We start from the raw sequence: 19466 nt of genomic DNA, 5'->3' as shown, positions 1-19466 counted from the left end.
AGATCTCAAAACAAAAGTAGTATATTAGTAAAGTAGTATAATTTTTATTACCTACGTATATTGATTGCGAAATTCCGTCTGATTAAAGAAAAGTGATAACATAAGTTTGAGGAAAAAATAATCTAACTGATAATACAAATTAGTGCGTGTCTGTTATGCTGCGAAAGATCGAAGCTTTTGAGATGTGGTGCTGGAGGAGAAGGCTACGCATACCGCGGACAGCAAGGCGCACCAACACATTCATTCTCGACCAGCTGAATGTCAGAACCATATTGTCCACGCCCTGCTACCAGCGAGTACCGTAAACTGCTTCAACTTTGCCCTCTGGCCCCAACATTGCCTTATTCGATTTAGAGTCGATAACTTATAGCACCCTTTAGGTTTTTAAACTTTTATCCCCCCGTAATAAAAATTCCCGTGTAGATAAAAGTTTAAAACCTATACGAGTGCTAAGTTATCGATTCTAAATCAAATCAGGCAATGTTGGGGCCAGAGGGCAAAGTTGAAGCAGTTTACGGTAGGTACTCGGCTATTTTGGCCATATCGCTCGATGTTGTGTCAGACAAACTCGAGAAAGTGATAGTGGTAGACAAGATAGAGGAGAAAACCACGCGTCATCGTGAATGACTCTACCTATATTTCATTCAGGAAGTACCATTTGGTGAAATGGGCCTGATGAAGAAGACCGTGGGTACTAGTAGGCTAATGTTGAACCTTCATACTTTTTAACATCATCATCACACACACACACACACATTTAATGCAATAAAGAGTGTGAGTTTCAATTTTCTGATAATGTACTTACATTATCAGAAAATCGCTCTGCTCGGGTGGCTAAACATCTCGGGTCATTATGGCTTGTTTTAGTACCTTGTTGAACAATCTACTATAGAAATACTGTGGTTCAAAATGGGTGTAATTTAAGCGCGATCTTTGTAGCTTTGTCTCTATTCCGTTTCTTTACTCATGTGCTTTAATTTTGTGTCTCAATCCTTAAACTTGGCAATATCCAATGACAAAAGTCTTTGCACTAGATAATATTCAATAATTTCCTTATCGAATCGTATCAATTAATACTTCTAGTTCCTTATAGATAACTAAATAATGAGCTATCACGACTTTATGCACATGGAAATAAGGTTGTATTTCATATGGCGTTCTTTTATGTGAGTTTTTGGTAGTTTATAAAAGATGTAAATATTAATTATAAGGCAGACAGTGGAAGACAGTTCAGCTGTTATTCTGTCCTTCGATCAAGCGCGCTTTGTGGTTCTGTGTTAAAAGTTTAGTTTTCAGTGTTACTAGTTCAAATATCATGATTGGTGAGTGGCAACTTTATTAAAGAACATTTTCTTCGGGAAATTGCAGATCTCCAAAATTTACAACTTATTTTTAGGTTACTTTCTTCTTTTTGAGTAATAATAAACTTCCAAATTTGAATTTGATTTTGTCTTAAAAAAATTGTGACTAAAGAATCATTGGTGATTGAGAGATTGGGCATTGAAATACAATGGTCATAAATGTCATAATAATAATATGAATAAAGAGACATGCACACAAAAAAAAATTGAAATGAGAATCACCTCTTGTACTCTGATAAAACGAATTCCCATGGGAACAGATAAAATCCTGAAATGTCTGCCAGGATTTGAGACTTGAAATTTAAACGAGAATTTTAATGAAAAACTGTACATGTCAAGAGAATTATCAATTTATTTATCTTTAATTCTCTTAATTACATAAATAGTATTACTGCAACACTTATTAGTTCTAAACAATATTTCTGATGCATCGCACAATAAACAAAATGTGAAATTAAATAAAAAACTTGGATTCAGTTTCTATAAGAAACATTGAATTTCTATTGAAAGAATTATTGTTGAAAATTCATCAGCATGCTTCAATATTGAAATATGCTTCCTAAACATTATGTATTATATAAATATAAATCACAAAAATGTATCCGTATTAACTTATTACTTTCACGTCAATACACTCTCCTCCTTCCAGCTCCAAGTCGTTTGGAGTTTGTTTACCTGCAAATATAAATTTAAATTAATACAAGTACTGTTATAATTACACAGCTTTTTACAGAACTCAATTCCAATTACATAAGTAATAATCAGAGGCTGGAAGTCTCGTGGCACTGTACAGCTGGTATATGGATTTCTCATTTATAGAACACAACATAATATTAAAGAAGATTAAAAGTAGAGGTAAACTTGAGTTTCTTGCCGGATTCTTCTCAAGAGAGGTTTTTCCGAACCGGTGGTAGATTTTTTTTTGACATTCATAAGTGCTTGTTATAGCCTAAATTGAATTAAGATATATTGATTTTGACTTTGAGCGATCTATTTCAGATAACTTTTGAGTAGGTAGTTGAAAATGTCAAATAAAGATATGCAACCAATGCATTTTTATTAAAAACTAGCTGTTGCCCGCGGCTTCGCCCCCGTTATACTTTTTCTGTATTTTCTTCTATAAAAACCTTCTCTTGATAGTATCAAACACAACAAAAAAAGAATTAATGAAATCGGATCTGTCGTTCCCGAGTTTTGCGCTTAGCAACACATTTTACGATTCATTTTTATTTATATAGATTATATTTAGAGATCTTTAGCAATAAGAACACCTGTTGTTAACAATTAACAACTGAATGATGGAGGGTTTTATTTTAGTCTCTGGACAGACTGTCTGTGAATGTGTTAATAACACTGGTAAAGAAAGGTTCTTACTTGAAATAACATCTCCATCAAATTCAAATCTCAGCTTATCCATAGTCTTCTCGAAATGCTCCGCACACTGCAACATGGCGCTTGACAGTTTATCATCAGGTTTGACGTAAATTTCAAAAGGTTTCTTCACATTTTGACACTGGAACTTCAATTTGATACCATTTTTGACACCAGTCGCAGCAGTTGACGTTGAATGTGTCACACTTTGATTGACAATGCCACCTTCAATAAACTTGGAAACCCTGTAGTCTAATACTGTCGGGAGTGTCTTCTGGTTTCAATATTGCATCTTGATACGTAAACAGCAGTTTATCATAACTTACTTTCTGTTCTTTGGAAAAATGTTCAAAAATAGTTGTGATTTTTTGATACTGCCGAATCTCGAATTTGTAATAGTCTGTGCTCTGCCAGATAACTTTCACTGACACTTTCTCATTGTCATCAATGGTGTCCTCTTCTTCTTCTTCTTGCACTGGAACATTCTCTTTGCGGCTGCCAAATAGTTGAACACTATCACTTTGGTCAGGATACTCGTCCGTGTTGCCTACACTGAAAGTTGGTATCATGGATCGTAAGATGTCCAATATGTTAGGTGGGTCTGTAGTATTTGAATTAGAACTCGAATTGTTCCTGCCACGACCTCTAGCGCGTCCTCTTCCTCGACCTCGGCCTCTTCTCTCAGGTGGTTCGTTCAAAACATCCGTTCCATTGGCATCGATATTACTACTAGTTTCCGTACTTGAGCTGGCGTTGTTTTTTTTTCTACGCCGAGGCAAACACACCTGCGAATCAGCCAAATTAGGCGAATTCTGTGCACTTTTGCGTTTCGTTCCTCTGGTGTTTCTAGTCTTACGTTTAGGCAGTTCGAGTGGTGGGAATTCACTACGAAACTTCTCGAGATCTATTGAGCCACTACTACCTGAGTCTGTGGATTTTTGTCGGCTTACTTTCTTGGCTGGAGATTGCTTATTTTTCCTTTTTTTGGTTGGAGGTGATGTTGCTGTTGTCTGATGTTTTGTGTCGAGTTCTATTGTATCTAAATCGTCTATTCGTATTGTTTTTTTCAGATCTGATAATTTACGAGCTATGTTTAGAAAACTGTCGTCTTCGGAGTCGGAGGACGACATATTTTATAAATTCAAGTAAAACACAAACACCACGATCTAAAGAAGTTTATCGAAACAACGTCACGTCAAGTCAATCAAGCACAAGAGACACAAGCCACAGACTATAGCCTGCTCTGGTCTGCTATAGAAAAAAATGTCATATCAATATCAAACAAGAAACCGTTTTTGCGTTTTGTTAATTTACAATTTCGAGTAAGTGAACTGATAAACAGTGATAGGATATTTTAATTGATGCACTCATTGAAAAAAAAATGTTATTATTCTTTTGCAAATGTACAGTTACAATTTTAAATATTTGAAGAAGGTTCACTTCTGTAGTCTTCAGTGTTTTTTTAATTACTTCTGTAAAAGCATTATCGAAACGCCACGTCATGTGACGTGACATTACGTATACGTTCGTGAAGATAGTTATATTATATTCATCGTATTTTCTCGCTCGCATAACAATCGCAATATTTTGATAGCAATTTAATAAATATTTTTAATTTTGCCGTGGTAATTTCTGACGTTTTAAAAGTTTCCAGATGACGAATGAGTTTTTATAAAGTTATGCACACGCGTAACCTACCTACTAGGTGTCGTATCTAGGTATTCAAAATCAAGGATTGTAATCTCAATGATAATTTAAATTACAGAAACGGCGGCGTCTCTTAAGAATACGGTAGCGATAATTAAGCAAATATAAGCAACTTCGCAGAAATATAACGTACGTCAGTCACATATCTATAATCTTTTACGTTATAATCCTTCTTTATTGATTAGGATTAAAATTAGATTAAAATCTAATTAGAAAATGGAGTGGCGCTCCACTCGCGTGCAGGTAATACAAACTTTAAAAGCAATTGGTGGGCGAATATACTTACAGCGTTTTTGCAGCGCCAGGGTTAAATTTCGATGAAAAGACAAAATGCTGAATTTAACGTGATTAATTTTTTCGCGATCGGGTATACTTAAACGTGGAATGCTAAATGACGATTAACAGAGCGGTCAAAACGCTCAAATATTCGTCCTGGTAACTACATTAAATCAGGTACAAGATGATGAAACATTATTTACTTATAAAATAATGTCAACACCTTAAGTCTTGTCTAGTCATTTTAGATTGTCGAAAAATATAACAATTCGTTGTTCCAAGTAGGCTTATCGATAAAACTAATTCCTGGATTTAAGACGAATTAAGAGAGTAAAATGTTTTCCAGTAAAAATAAATTATATTTTATCATGCTTATTTGGCATGTTTATTATAGGTATTTAATATAGATAAAAACTTGAAAGAAAAAAAAATTGAAAGTTACGGAATTCCCCCATTTGAAAAACCTGGTAAAAAGACAGATCAAAACAAAAATAGAAGACCCTTTTTACAAGCTTTTATTTAGTTTCACGTTTCACCTGTCCCGTTGTCTGTCTGTCTGTCTGTAATCAAATCTTGCAAGTTAAATTCAACTTTTTTTGAGATTTTTTGAGATTTGGTATACTTACTTATGTAAATTGCGTGACAGTGACAATACAATAATCTGGTAGTGACATCCTGGTAGTCCGACCAGGATCGTCTCCGCAGGACGGAACTCTTCAACGATTAATGGCATCGACTTGAAATTTGTTATGCAAATGTAGTTCAGGTGACAATACCAGTGCAGTCAACAAAAAGTACAGTCAGCAAAAAAAAGCTTGTATTAAAAATTAAACTTTTACCATAAACTTATTTTTCAGCCAAATGTATAACCTTCCTGGTGGTGGTAGGCGTGGCGTTGGCAAATTACCGACCTCTAAAGGGCGTTGACCCCAACACCCTTTCCTGCGATCCCGAGGGTCATGTAAGTACTTATACAATAAATCGCATAAAACCATAATTATCTAAGCCCACTATGCCCAAGAAACTCGACCTTAGGCCCAGGGGGGCAACTACGAAATTTGTAAATCAAAGTTCGTATCGTACAGGAGGGCTACTACGAAACTCGAAGCATGATATTAGCGTCAGCGAAACGGCAAAATATAATTATAAATAATAAATATCACAGGACAATTCATACCAATTGATCTAGTCCCAAAGTAAGCTTAGCAAAGCTTGTGTTATGGGTACTAAGCAACTGATAAATATAATACAACGGATAGATAACTACATACTTAAATACATATTAAACACCCAAGACCCGAGAACGAACATTCGTATTTTCATACAAACATCTGCCCCGACACGGGAATCGAACCCAGGACCTTTTTTTACACTTACGTAGTATAGGGTCAGAAGTGTAGCACTGACTGTAAATTTCTACGCATGAGACGGTCCCGCACCCCAATCATCGCTTATGCTTGCCATATTTTATATACACGAAAGAGGGATGTCATAAGTTTGACGTTAACGTCTGTCCGTCTGTCTGTGGCATCGTAGCTCTCAAACGGATGGAGCGTTTTTTTATGTGAAAGCGAGTGTCCAATTGTCCATGGGCTGGCTCAGTTCAGCCATTTTTAAGATATTGAAGTTTGAAATGACAATGTCGGTGGTTCTTCAACTTTTCTTGGTTACTGCTTCACTCCCGCGCAGTGCATCGGGCTGTACAGTCACTTGCATTAATATCTGCCACAGCGGCGGAGCGTGCAAAAATATCTGGCACGTCCCTACAGACCCTGGAAATAGAATCAGATGTTTATGCACGCTTTGTTGTGTCAGATATTGGAGCTGGGAGGCTATTACGAAATTCGAAAATCGTAGTTCGTATCGTACCGTCCCTCTCACTCTCTCATCGAAAATACAAACTGAGACATGGATGCACAGAAAAACCCAGGTCCTCAGCAATCCGTGCTGCGTGCTATAACCCCTACACCACCGCTGGACAGGAGTCTGAACACGAATTTCTCCTATGCACACATATCTCAGATTGCTTTTTTCCCACGACGCTACTTAAGCAGCAGCACTAGCGACATCTATGTTTCACTCTCATCGAGAGACGTCACATTCTTTTGTAACTAACCACTCACCCAGGCAAGAGATGTCGCTACTAAGCAGTCAAATTATGATTGGTGTTTTGGAACCATATCGAAAATACAAACTGAGACATGGATGCACAGAAAAACCAGGAAAAGAGACCAGACCAGAGAGACCTCTCACTCTCGTATTAAATAATATAACCGTCAGCGGGACGGCAAGATAGGAAGTTCGAATTTTGAACTTCGTAGTACCTATACCTACCTAGGGCTTAGTGCCTAGTGCCTGCAGGGCTACTACGAAACTCGAAACTCGAAGTTTGTGTCGTACCGTCCCTCTCGCTCTCGTATTAAATAGTATAAGTGTCAGAGGGACCGCACGACGCGAACTTCGAGTTTTGAGTTTCGTAGTAGCCCTGCTGTACTACAGCCAAAGATATGGCTCTGTACACGAAATCAGCGCCACCTAGCGTCCGCAACTTTTATGGCTCTGATGTTCTGACGTTTTGAAATTTCATCGCCACATTGTGACCAAAATCAAACCTATAACGTATTAATTTATAATACAAAATTACTGTGATACCGTGATTTGGGTGGACAAAAGGTTTTGAATTCATTTTTGGTCATTCAAATTAAATGAGGTACTTAAGTAAAATTTATTCAAAAAGTGTGTTTTATTTTCGTTATGTCAGGGTTTGTTTACTTCATGTTTAGTTGTACTTTTACTGTAAAACGAAAAGATAAAGTTATCTTATTGGTTTCGTTGAATAATAGTAAAATTATATAATTGTTCTTATATCGCTAGTAATAAATTAAATATCGTTTTCAGGTCAAAATGAGTATCATTTTGAAGACCGGTTTTGTGAGTCACTCAATATAATAATTTCAACCACAAACCGTTTCATAAGGAAAATTGTTGCTGGATATGTCCGAGATTATGAGGAATTAAGAACAAAACCGGGACAGTGTTCAATAATTCAAGCTCGCATCATAACACTAACATCTATTACTATTAATTAGGTAGTTAGTCTATACAAATGAGGGCTATCGCGCATGAACTCGCCACTAGAGGCGCTAGTGTAGCGTGAGGTCTCCGAAATGTCAAATCTCATAGTTTTTGGGTGAGCTACGCGGGTTTATTTATAATTAGAATAAATTTGTGAATATTTTGCAATATCTGAAATTAATTATAGCAAATATGCGTTCTGGGGCAATGAATGTCTGTGTTTTGAGACAGTTTTGTCTTTCGGAAACCTTTATCCTCCCTTTTTTCCGAACAAAACGGGGACTATGCAACACTGTGGCATGCTCGATATTTTAATGGCACGGTTTTAAGGTGTATTAAATATTATTTTAATCTAAACTTTGTTTTCACGCCCGTAATAACAGACTTTGAAAGCCATACTTAAAAACCTCACGCTACAGTGCGCCATCTAGTGAGACAAAAAACGATAGCCCTCATTGCTTTGTTAATGACAGATTCATATGAGTATGACAGATGACAGAGCCAGAACTATTTCTACTTTTGGCCACCATGAGCGCTGCGATAGATTTTATCAACCCCACCTAGTACTTCGCACCCTCCCAATACTTTAGCTTCCTAATTTGTGTTTCTTATTTTTCCAGATTTTCCTGCTCCTGCCACATTTCGAGGAATGCGATAAATTCTACATGTGCGCTCACGGAAAAGAAGTTGAATTCTCATGCGGCCCAGGAACCATTTTTGACTTTGAATTGCAGGTAAGGGTCACCTAAAGACACCTATCCCTATCCAAAGCCGATCACTTTAAATTAGTGAAGTGGTGTACACGTACATAAAAAATAAAAAAACTGGCCAAGAGCGTGTCGGACACGCCTGAAATAGGGTTCCGTAGCCATTACGAAAAAATTAAGTAATATTTTTCCAAGGATTAAGTATGTTACGGAATATTCCAAGTTTAGGTATATTTTATACCTTAGGCTGCTATTTACTCTTAAACTACTAATAATTCTCAAGAAAAATTAACCATTATAGTTTTCCTTGTAAGTTTGATATACTTACTAAAATCCTGATTTTTTTCAAATTTTTCCACCCACCGGTTTAGATTTTGCCTGAAACGCTCTTATTGTCATGGTATGGAAAGAGACTATTTTGCAAACAAATCACTTAATTGAGGTTTGATCGTTTTAGCAGACCTAATTATTTTAAAAGACCTATTCAAGAAGTATGATCACACTTGCTAGCAGTCTGCTAGTTGTTGAGCTGCTGATAGACGGATTAGACGCGTTATGTTGGCCACCTTGACAAATCAAAGACAAAAAATGGCCTAATCGATTTAAAAAAAAATGATTGACAGCAGTGACAGCAAATTACCAGGAAAAAAAATAAAAAGCGAGATGTTTGTTTTGGCCAAGAAGAGCTCGATGTTTAGTTGTGCATGCCATAATTAGTTAATAATCCTTAGTTTTTTTTCATATTTATTGTTGCTATTTAAAGGATTTTAAAATACAAATTCCTGAAAATAAATTTTCCTATTTTTTTTCTTATCTGCGTATTCCTGTCTTCACTATAAATATCTTCCTAACGATGGTTTTTTTGCTCTAGTCAAAGTCAGCTGAAAACTTAGGCGGCCATTTTGTGACTTGCAGAGATGATAAGAATCTACGGTCCTCTAACTTTAGCAGAGCCTTGATCGACTGATTAGCGCTAACAAACGTTTATGAATCATGTTTTTTAGCATCGGGCCTTCAAGGAGTCAAGGAGGCTCTAACTTTTTATGAATAAGCTGTAGGGTATATTATATGGATATTCTGGCAGGGCTGTGATTGGTCATGGGCGACGACTTGCCAGCTCCGGGACCCCAAAGACATCGAGGGTTCTGGCGAGGAAGAGCTCGAGTGGGCCGCGGACGCTGACGAGGCTCATATCGGTAAGTTGGCTTTGTATTTCAAGGGTTCCGTACTTAAAAAGGAAAAATGAACCCTTATAGGATCACTCTGTTGTCCCGACTGTCTGTCTATCCGTTTGTCAAGACCGCTTTCGTCAGGAACGCGTTGATGTATCAAGAAATTAATATGAAAACTTAGGTCTGCTACTGCTACCCCTTGGAGCAATGAAAGAATCAAATTTCTAAGTTAAAGCATAAAGATACAGTCGTAAATACTGTAAGGTGTGTCACTCTGAGGATGAGCTCTGGTTGAGTTCGAACGCGTCAGTGTAGTGTGGTGGTGGTGATAGATGGGTTTGTGTGATTTGTGTGTGTTCTTACAGTGTGGAGGTCAGGAACTGCATGAACACGCATATTTTGCATAAGCTTAGCTATCGTAAGGTCGCGGGTGAGCAAGGAAATTCTTTTAGTTCATTGATATGGACCTCCGCAAAGTAACGCCTGATTCAATAAATTAGTTAATACAGGTGTTTTTCCATCCAAATTGCCATAACCTAAAAACCTACTTTTACTTCCCAATACATTTCACTGAAGAAATCCAATGCTGTGTGTGAAGCCCTCTTATACTTGTGCTCAGCAGGACATTATATAGTCTGAGATGATGATGATGATGACCAATCGTCGGTACCTTACCTACAATGTATATCAGTTCACTCGCGCTTTCATCAAGCACATCTATTGTCCTTCAGGGTTCTTTGTACGTATCGGGTATTATGTCACGCAAAGAAACTTCGATCATAGCTCTCTCCTCGCCATAGCTCTTTGCGTAACTCTGAGCCTCTCTAAGAGTCCAATAGGCAAGGATCGTGTTTCAGAGCCATAGGAAGACGAAGCGTTGGCCACCCACTAGGTGGACAGACCACATCGTGTGAGTTGCGGGCGCCGGTATGCAAGTGGCCAGTTGTCGTTCAATGTGGCGTTCTAAGAAGGCTTTTGTTCAGCAGTGGACGTCTTCCGGCTGACGATGATTGTGTTGATATATTTAAACCTAAAATTTAATATCCCTAGGTGTCCTGGACATCCTGAGCGCTGCCAGTGACGTAAGGCCTGCGCCCGTGGAGAGCGGACACATATTCGGTTCCATACTGAACTGCAACAGCGCTGAGTCGGCGGCTCGGCATGTTGCTTACAGGTATATCATAAACTATCACTCATCATCATCATTTTAATGTTTGTTTCAGTAACTTATCACTGTATAAAAATAGTACAAAAAAGTATTCCATTAATGTTTAAAACAAAGCGAAGCGAAAAAAATAATTATCATATTATCTACATTTACCTATTTTAGTAGGTACCTACATACATTTCGGAGGTTAATTTTCGGCTCATCATTTTTGTTGAAGTTTGTTTCAGTAACTTAAGTATCACTGTATAAATAAAATGTTGTAACAGAAAAGTTTAAGGGCAGTTAGAATAGTTTTTATGCAAATGTATCGTAATGGGGTCATTAAAACACGAGTGTTGTCACATGAGTATTTTAAGGCCTAATTAAATTACCGTACAGTTGCATACAATATTTTATCTACATCCATATGTTAAATCCTCTATCATTGTGTTCAATAACCATTGAGAATGACCTGCATTAACGAGAACTAGGTATGTCTGCCCCACGAGCTGCGCCCGCTGTGCGCCCGACGACCTGAGGGCCTACTTCGAAATTTGAAAATCGAAGTTCGTATCGTACCGTCCCTCTCGCTCTCATATTAAATAGTATAAGTGCCAGAGGGACCGCACGACACGAACTTCGAGTTTCTTAGTAGCCCTGCTGGCCCTATACTATGAAATGCAAAAGTTGAACTTCGTATCTTGCCGTCCCGCTGACGCTTATGTCTTTTAATACGCGAGTGAAAGGGACGGTGCGATACGAACTTGGGTTTTCGAGTTTGGTAGTAGCCCCTCTGCGCTGCCCTCGTGCGCGCGTCGCGGCGCGCCCCGGTGCTGTAATGATGTATGAAATCTCATTACGATACAGATTTCTGTATCGTAATGCCCATTACGATATAGCCGTGTTCATAATAGAATACAATGTCGTAATGCTGGTCATTCTATGGTTTTTGAACGCATAATGGAGCATTTACTATATGGATGTATATAAAGGCCTTAACACTTTCGTGTTATGTTTAGTTAAAAAAATACGACTTCCTAAAATAAATTATCATTCAATGTATCACTACAAAGATAATTATTTTGCTTTTATTCAAAACGTCGCACTTGTTGACGTGATAACTGTCACGTATCCACTTCTCTCTCGATCAACTCTCGATTCAAATTGTAGTACGCAATACAATGCAGTGGTTCTTAATTATGTTTCATTATAATCAGTTCAGCCGTTTTTGAGACTTTGAACTTTGAAATGACAATGTCAGGGGTTTTAAACTTTCCTAAGTTAGTTAGGTTTTCTAACAAATCCCGAAAGTTATATCATGTTCCATAATAAGGTAAAAAGGTGTTATGCTCTATCTATTTATTGACCCTAATTTAATTGCTCTTCTCCGCCACTCAAAGGTTGACTGGCAGAGATCCCTTCAGGGATAAATCCGCCTTTGTACTTAGCACCTTTTCGTATTTTCCTTTTTTGAACAATAAAGAGTTTAAGCCAGAGGTTCCCAAAGTGTTCCAGATGAACTTCCAGCGGTCCACGGGAGACCAAACGGCGTGAAAAACAACGGGGATTTTAGGAAATATAGTAGTAATGTAGCAGCAGTGGTCTACCGAAAAACAGTAAAAATTTAAAAGCGGTCTACGCGAAAAAAAATTGAGAACCTCTGGTTTAAAGCAAACAAACAAAATACCTTTGTTAACATTCCATTTTTTTCACAGAGGAGACTGCCAGAGGTATTGGCGCTGCGACAATGGCATCCCGCAAGCAGCTTTCTGTTCCGACGGGCTTTACTTCAACGAACGCACGCAGCAATGCGACTTCGAAGCGAACAGCAAATGCGTGGACAACCAGCCGAACGAGCTCGGCGGCGAATTCATCGAGTACAAGTAATCCACCCGTGTATGCGCTCGAGCCGAGACCATAGACAAAACATAGACATGAAATTTCAGTATGTAGTTTTTTTTCAATGGCTGTATGGTCACCGTTACCTTGGTCTATTCAGAAAGAATTAATTAATTGATTAGTTAGGTAATTGTTTAATTTTGTGCACTACTATTGCGATTACAAAATGACTTTTGGTGATATAATAATTAAGTAGTACTGCTGGCAGCACTGCGGTGTTATAGCATGTCGCTTCTTTCTTTGGTTATGAATATATGCGCTATTACAATTTCTTTGCGATAATTTTTTAGTCTGTGCTACGCAATTTAACTCGAAACTTATAACAGACTTTGTAAACTACAGTATTATTTTCAAACTGTTTGGGTACGGTGACAGCTGTCACTTGACTGTTATAGGGTTGGGACATTGCAAATTTGAAACGATTTTTATTATTATCGAGTAAGCATGCTCGGAAAAAGTAATAGATTGTAAAGGTTTTGTAAAATGTTTCCTGGTGCCATCTGGCTTGAGCGCTATACAACACATTAGGAGCAATCTCTAACTAGATACTGGTGGATTTGTGTGATCATATAGTATTATATTTAACTGGGGGAATGGTCATAATAAATCCATAGGAGCTACAATTTTCGTATATAGTTAGCTAGTAACAGTTTTCGAAAAATCAAAATAAAAAAAAATGTGATATCGCTTACGAATTATTTGCATAAATTTGTTATTATATTCAGTTTATCTGATGAATTACGCATTTTTGCTAAATATTTATATTATGACGATGTTATTTTAGTAATAAGCAAGATATAGTGCTGGCTTCACTTTTGTATATTTTTTTGTAATAAAATTTGTATAAAAACTACAGTTTTGTTGATTGCCCCTTATTGTTCAAAATAAACTAAGTACATATGAAACGTTGGATTTTTCATTTTCTTGTCATAAAAGGAACAAAACAAAACCTTAAATACTCATACAAGTGAATTTTAAGTGAAAATACTTCTCAAGTGGTAAAAATATGTAATTTTTTACAAAATTGCAACTTGACTTTTGGTAATTTCATAGAATTATTTAGGGTCTACGCTAGCTGGCGCGGGTGCACTTCGCGGGCGCACGCCTGCGGGCGGGTGCTGCAGGGTTACCACGAAACTCGAAGTTTGTATCGTACCGTTCCTCTCGCGCTTGTATGAAATACTACAAGTGTCAGAGGGACCGCACGACACGAACTTCGAGTTTCAAGTTTCGTAGTAGCCCTGCGGGTACAATCCGTTAACCGCGATGAGCGCAGTTTGAGCTGCTCATACTGTTGTTCAACAGGCGTCCACCCGCGCCGTGTGAACCGCGTCAGCTAGCGTAGGTTACCGTCAGCGTGCCTGACATCCCAGTACACTTAGCCCTTCGGGTACCAACGCCTAAACTACTAAACTGGTGGTTCAGCATACAATTAAAATATCTGATTATCCATACTAATATTATAAATGCGAAAGTGTGTTTGTGTTTGTCCGTCTTTCACGCCGTAACGGAGCGACGGATCAACGTGATTTTTGGCATAGAGATAGTTTATGGGCCCGAGAGTGACATAGGCTACTTTTTATCCTGGATAATGCACAGTTCCCGAGGGAACGAGGTCGGAGCCGCGGGCAAAAGCTAGTATAATAGATAAAAATGACATTCCATTCCAAAAAAAAATAAGAAAACACTGATTTATTTCGTAATAATATAATTTTATTTACGAAACAAGGTCCTTTATAACCTTCACTATCAATAATTGTAAAAAAATTAACGCAACGCACGCCAGAAGCGTTGGCAATGGTGACAATGGTTAAACCACTAGTCACTGGTAGGGTTCTTTCCAGAGCTGCCCTTGAAAGGGTTCTGATCAGGGACATCCTTGTGCTCAAACGGGTAGTAGGGATGGTCCTGCCAGAAGCTTGGCCAGACCTTCCGGTAGTTTATATTGAAGAGACCTGCGAATGAAAAGAAAGAGAAATGAAAACCTTTTAAGGTCTCTGCCCATTACACCGTATCATACCATGACCGTAACAGCAACGTGTGAGGCAAAAATATATTCTTTGTATCGAAAAGTATTTTGTAAAGTAGTCCTTGCTTCTTTCTGTAAAAAAGCTTGCCTAAGCGATATGGCCGCCTATTGCTAACCTAGTTATTTTCTCTTTTACCTGTTTTCTGGTGTAAGTACAATAAAGAGTCATTGTATTGTATTGTATTGTTTGCGACTATGCCCACTGCGGGTTTCGGTAACCAACCATCCATAGATGAGAGTGTGTATACTGCAACCATCGCCATCGCGTGTCATACCTATGCGTTTGACACTTCGTCTGACAACGTTCCTGTTACAGTCATGGCATGGTATGGTGTAATGTGTAGAGACTTTTAATAGGGACCTGAAGCTGTATTGTCAAACGCGCTGACGTTCATGTTTGCATTCGTCATCTCTTTCTACCCTCGTCTTCTACCGCGTGACAGAAAGAAGTGGTGATTACGATTGGAATTCCAAGTGTGTTAGGCAAGGTCTACATTATTACACCGTATCATGCCATAACAAGCGTTGTTTATTGTAACTACTCACTTAAAGTTTGCATCTCCTCCGGCGAGAGGGAGAAGTCGAATATATCGATGTTCTGTTCTATCCTTGGCTTGTTCACCGACTTGGGGATAGGCGCCACACCGAGTTGCACCTGCAAAAGTTATATTGTTGAGCAGTCTCGTCATCATATCAACTGTAATAAGACGTTCACTGGAACATAAGGTCTCCCCTATAAACCTCCAGTTGCTTCGGTTGGAAGTGGCCTGTATCCACCGTGAACGCGCAGCTTTATAATAATAATAATAAAATTCATTTATTTCGGGCAACTTGGCCCATAAAATAAATACCTTACAGACCTATCTATATTTGCTTATCCTCCTCGTCCGTCTGTCTCGTTGGTGGACGTCCTACGCTGCACTTGCCGTTCGGTCTCCATTCGAGAACCTTTCAGCCCCTAAGGCCATCTTCTCCGTGCTATATTACCTACCCATTGCCACTTTAAAGGGGAGGCCTCAAGTTAACAGTGGACGTCTGACATAAAGCATTGTGGGAAATTATGATATTACCAAGTATCTCAGTACAATTTGCGCCACAGTCTTCTCGTACTTCTGCGCCAGGGCTTTCAAAGTGGGGTCCGAGGCTTGTGGGGGCGGGCCGGTTTCGAAGAGCGATCCGAACGGTGAATACGCCATGACAGTGATGCTGTGCTGCTGGCAGAACTGGACGAGACGGGGTTGGGCGAAGTTGAGGTTCACCTGGAACACATATGAGAATAAATATGAATATGGATATAAGTATGACGATGAGTATGAATATGAGGATGAGGATGCGTATAACTAGTCAAAGTCAAAGTGAAAATATTTTTATTTGATTTAGAATATACAAGTAGGTTTAGTAGGTACTTATGAAAGCTCTACTACCGGTTTGGAAAAACCTCTGTCGAGAAGAATCCGGCAAGAAATTAAAAAAAATGGTGAAGTAAATAACGAGTATACTCGTAAGTGTCTGTGTGTGAGTGCAAGTAATATAAAGATAAGGTTGAGGTAAGGGATGATGACAATGAGGATAAGGATAAGGATGAGAATGAGAATGAGTACGGGTATGAATATGCGTATGAGGATAAAGATGTGGTTGAGAATGAGGATGAATATAATATGATAAGAGGATAAGGCTGTGGGTGGGTTATGAGTGGGTCATGAATGATGATCGATTTTCAAACAGTTCCTATCAAATGAATATGTTGCTAAAGTCGAACTTTCAAGTTGACAGACACGTCTGACATGCAAACGATTATCAACTTTAGGGTGGTAGACCACATATTTGGCTGATTACATGAATGAGTATAAGTATGGTTCACTACGTACACTGTCTTTCTGTGTGTCTATAGTATGAGAATGAGTATGAGACTAACAGTCAGAATTTACAGTGTATAATTATTACCTACGGCTCGAAAGAAATAAAACATAATATAAAAAGAATAGGTAAGGGATATAAATAGAAAATATAGCTCGTTGAGTTTCTTGCCGTATTCTTCTCAACAGAGGTTTTTCCGAACCGGTGGTAGTTTTTTTTTTGACATTCATAAGTGCTTGTTATAGGTTAAATTGAATAAAGATATTTTGACTTTGACTTTGACTTTGAAGGTATTTATACCAACCTCGACTTGTAAGACAGCGGGCTTGACCTCGCAGTGCTCCAGCAACCTCTCCATCTGGCTGATATTGAAGTTGGAGATGCCAATGGACTTGGCCAGTCCTAATTTCCAAGCTTCCTCCATCTGCTTCCAGGTGTCCAGGTAATCTATTACTAGATATTTGCTGTGATCGGGCTGGAACATATTGGTTGGTTACAATGGCAATAGTGGGTGCCCCTTACTTCGCATAACATTAATTGCCCTAATATGAATTCGCATAACAGATTTGGCATAACATAATAAATTATAACAGTTATATCAAATTTTGTTATCCTTCGAGCAGCCCCCGCTCTGAATAGAATAAGAATGAGTAGGTACCTAGGTGTCACGCGCGCGTTAAAAACGCAACCGAAATTATTTACTAAATTCCTACGGAAAATCCTATAAATAATAGTAGGTATGTATGGTATGATAGTTAGTATGTTATGCTTAAGTAACAAGTTTCTATTAACGGCTCTCCTGAAAAATAATTTTCTTTTTACCGTAAAAGATATGGGGTTGTGAATCAAATACAAGTCTACATAGGACATATTGAGACGCTCCAGAGACTTCTTTAGTGATCCAACCACGTCCTCCTTTTCATTTGTACCCAGCTGAAAAGAAAATTTGGTATTAAAAATTATAAAACAAGAATTATAATTTAGTGTTGTACCTACTTTAGTTACAGGAAATCTGAAAACTAACGCCAAAACTGAAAGGGCGAATACAGCAGCTTTTAAGCTATTAAATTTAGCAAATTTTACGCGATTACAAGTAGGTATTGGAATGCGACTGGTCGGACGCGAAAATCGAAGTTCGTATCGTACCCGTCCCTCTCACTCTCGTATTAAATAATATAAGCGTCAGCGGGACGGCAAGATAAGAAGTTCTAATTTTGCTCTTCGTAGTAAAGGGCCTGGTCGAAGTGTCATTTGTGCGACATGCGATTAGGCGCTACACGGCTGTGCGACATGTCATATGTCCGAGGTATCGTACGTGCGAAGTACGATCTAGCGTTTCACAACATTAAGACAGTGAGGATCTCAGTTATAACCTAACTTACTTTTCTGGTAGCAGTTCCTTTTATACAAGGGTCGTAGCTAACCTAACCTACTTTTCTGGTAGTAATTCCTTTTATGCAAGGGTCGCAGTTAACCTAACCTACTTTTCTGGTAGTAATTCCTTTTATGCAAGGGTCGCAGTAACCTAACCTACTTTTCTGGTAGTAATTCCTTTTATGCAAGGGTCGTAGCTAACCTAACCTACTTTTCTGGTAGCATTCCTTTTGTGCAAGGGTCGTAGCTAAACTAACCTACTTTTCTGGTAGCAGTTCCTTTTGTGCAAGGGTCGTAGCTAACCTAACCTACTATACTGGTAGCAGTTCCTTTTGTGCAAGGGTCGTAGTTAACCTAACCTAACCTACTTCAATTCAATTCAAATTTTATTGCATTTCACGTTGTAGGTACATAGTTCTTAAGATTAGGTCAATACAGAGTCAAACGTGAGCCCTGTAAGGGCACAGCAATGGCACAGCAATAGTAGTGCATGTGTAATTTTATGAATGTATAGTATTAATAACAATAAATATATGAAAGAAAAGTCGAAACGTCAGAATTAACAATGAAAAATAATAATGAAATAAAAATGGAAAATGTCAGAATACTACTATATAGTACTTTTCTGGTAGCAGTTCATTTTGCGCAAGGGACGTAGCTATCCTAACCTACTTTTCTGGTAGCAGTTCCTTTTGTGTAAGGTACGCGGCTAACCTAACTTAAACCTAACCTTCTTTTCTGGTAACAGTTTCTTTTGCGCAAGGGTCGAAGTTTAACCTAATTTAACCTACTTTTCTTCGTATTAGTAGGATTACCATTACATACCTTAGTAACTAAAAATACATCTTCCCTCGAATCAGTGACATACGGACTCCTTTTCCGACTTGCTCTTCATTCTTGTACGCTGAAGCAGTATCTATCATCCTGAAATGTAGGTATTTCAATTCGATTTAGTAAGTAGAAAAAGATTTACTCAATATCTGTTCTGTATGCATTATTTTTTATTTTTGAGGTAATTGCTGCTAAGGATCATTGGAAGTAAAAAAAACCTAACCGTTTAAAAAAGTAGGTATGTAGGTAGGGTGTAGTGTGTAGGTGTGGTTGTAGGTATTCACAACAGTAACACATTACAATTGACAAACGTCGAGATACACGTAGATACAAAAAGCAGGAAAATGGTGCCAACAATGTTTTGTTAAAAAATAAAACCCAATTCATCTAGGTACTTATGGGTAATGTTTTTCCGTCGTATTTTGTCGGAAAAGTTCGTATTTATCATACTTTATCAACTGGCTTACTGAAGTTTATCGAAGCTATTGAGAAAACAAGATAATACGAACGTATATGACAGAATACGATATATAAAACATGTGCTAGGTATATCTGTATAATTCGCTTTTACAAACATGAGCACTCGCGCACTGTTAATTTTTTGCGCATTTTTTGTAAAAATGTCACGAATAAATGTTTTTCTTTCTTTCTTTCTTTCTT

At 38.0% G+C, this 19466-nt stretch overlaps 3 protein-coding genes and 1 pseudogene across 6 annotated transcripts in view; 2 read left to right on the top strand and 2 right to left on the bottom strand.

Annotated features, from left to right (window-relative positions):
- Window positions 1-19466, top strand: part of LOC141443296 (uncharacterized) — a 465577-nt gene that overhangs the window by 208507 nt on the left and 237604 nt on the right. The gene's annotated exons all lie outside the window — the stretch shown is intronic.
- The window catches only part of LOC141443304 (peritrophin-1-like), a 21410-nt gene continuing 3147 nt past the window's right edge, over window positions 1204-19466 (top strand). The window contains exons 1-6 of one of the 2 annotated variants that reach the window (XM_074108540.1): window positions 1205-1322; window positions 5573-5676; window positions 8411-8524; window positions 9582-9693; window positions 10720-10843; window positions 12532-13620. In XM_074108540.1, coding sequence (XP_073964641.1) covers window positions 1316-1322; window positions 5573-5676; window positions 8411-8524; window positions 9582-9693; window positions 10720-10843; window positions 12532-12703 — 633 coding nt within the window. In that variant the 5' untranslated portion in view covers window positions 1205-1315 and the 3' untranslated portion in view covers window positions 12704-13620. Of the gene's footprint in view, window positions 1323-5572; window positions 5677-8410; window positions 8525-9581; window positions 9694-10719; window positions 10844-12531; window positions 13621-19466 lie in introns of those variants that run through there. The other variant, XM_074108541.1, reaches the window with a different exon arrangement.
- Window positions 1574-4113, bottom strand: Rad60 (DNA repair protein Rad60). The gene is given in 3 exon segments (XM_074108527.1): window positions 1574-2036; window positions 2736-2985; window positions 2987-4113. Coding segments are annotated over 3 exon segments (1194 nt in total). The 5' UTR covers window positions 3863-4113; the 3' UTR covers window positions 1574-1968.
- Window positions 14407-18913, bottom strand: LOC141443302 (aldo-keto reductase AKR2E4-like; annotated as a pseudogene). The gene is made up of 6 exons (XR_012453010.1): window positions 18801-18913; window positions 17424-17534; window positions 16906-17076; window positions 15815-16003; window positions 15291-15399; window positions 14407-14670 (listed from the first exon to the last, which is right to left on the bottom strand). The product of XR_012453010.1 is annotated as an aldo-keto reductase AKR2E4-like (transcript).

The sequence above is a fragment of the Choristoneura fumiferana genome, chromosome 27, assembly GCF_025370935.1.
Source record: "Choristoneura fumiferana chromosome 27, NRCan_CFum_1, whole genome shotgun sequence".
NCBI classification, from domain to species: Eukaryota; Metazoa; Arthropoda; class Insecta; order Lepidoptera; family Tortricidae; genus Choristoneura; species Choristoneura fumiferana.
The sequence above is the reverse complement of the archived record's forward strand: the minus strand, read 5'-3'. Positions and strand labels throughout refer to the sequence as shown.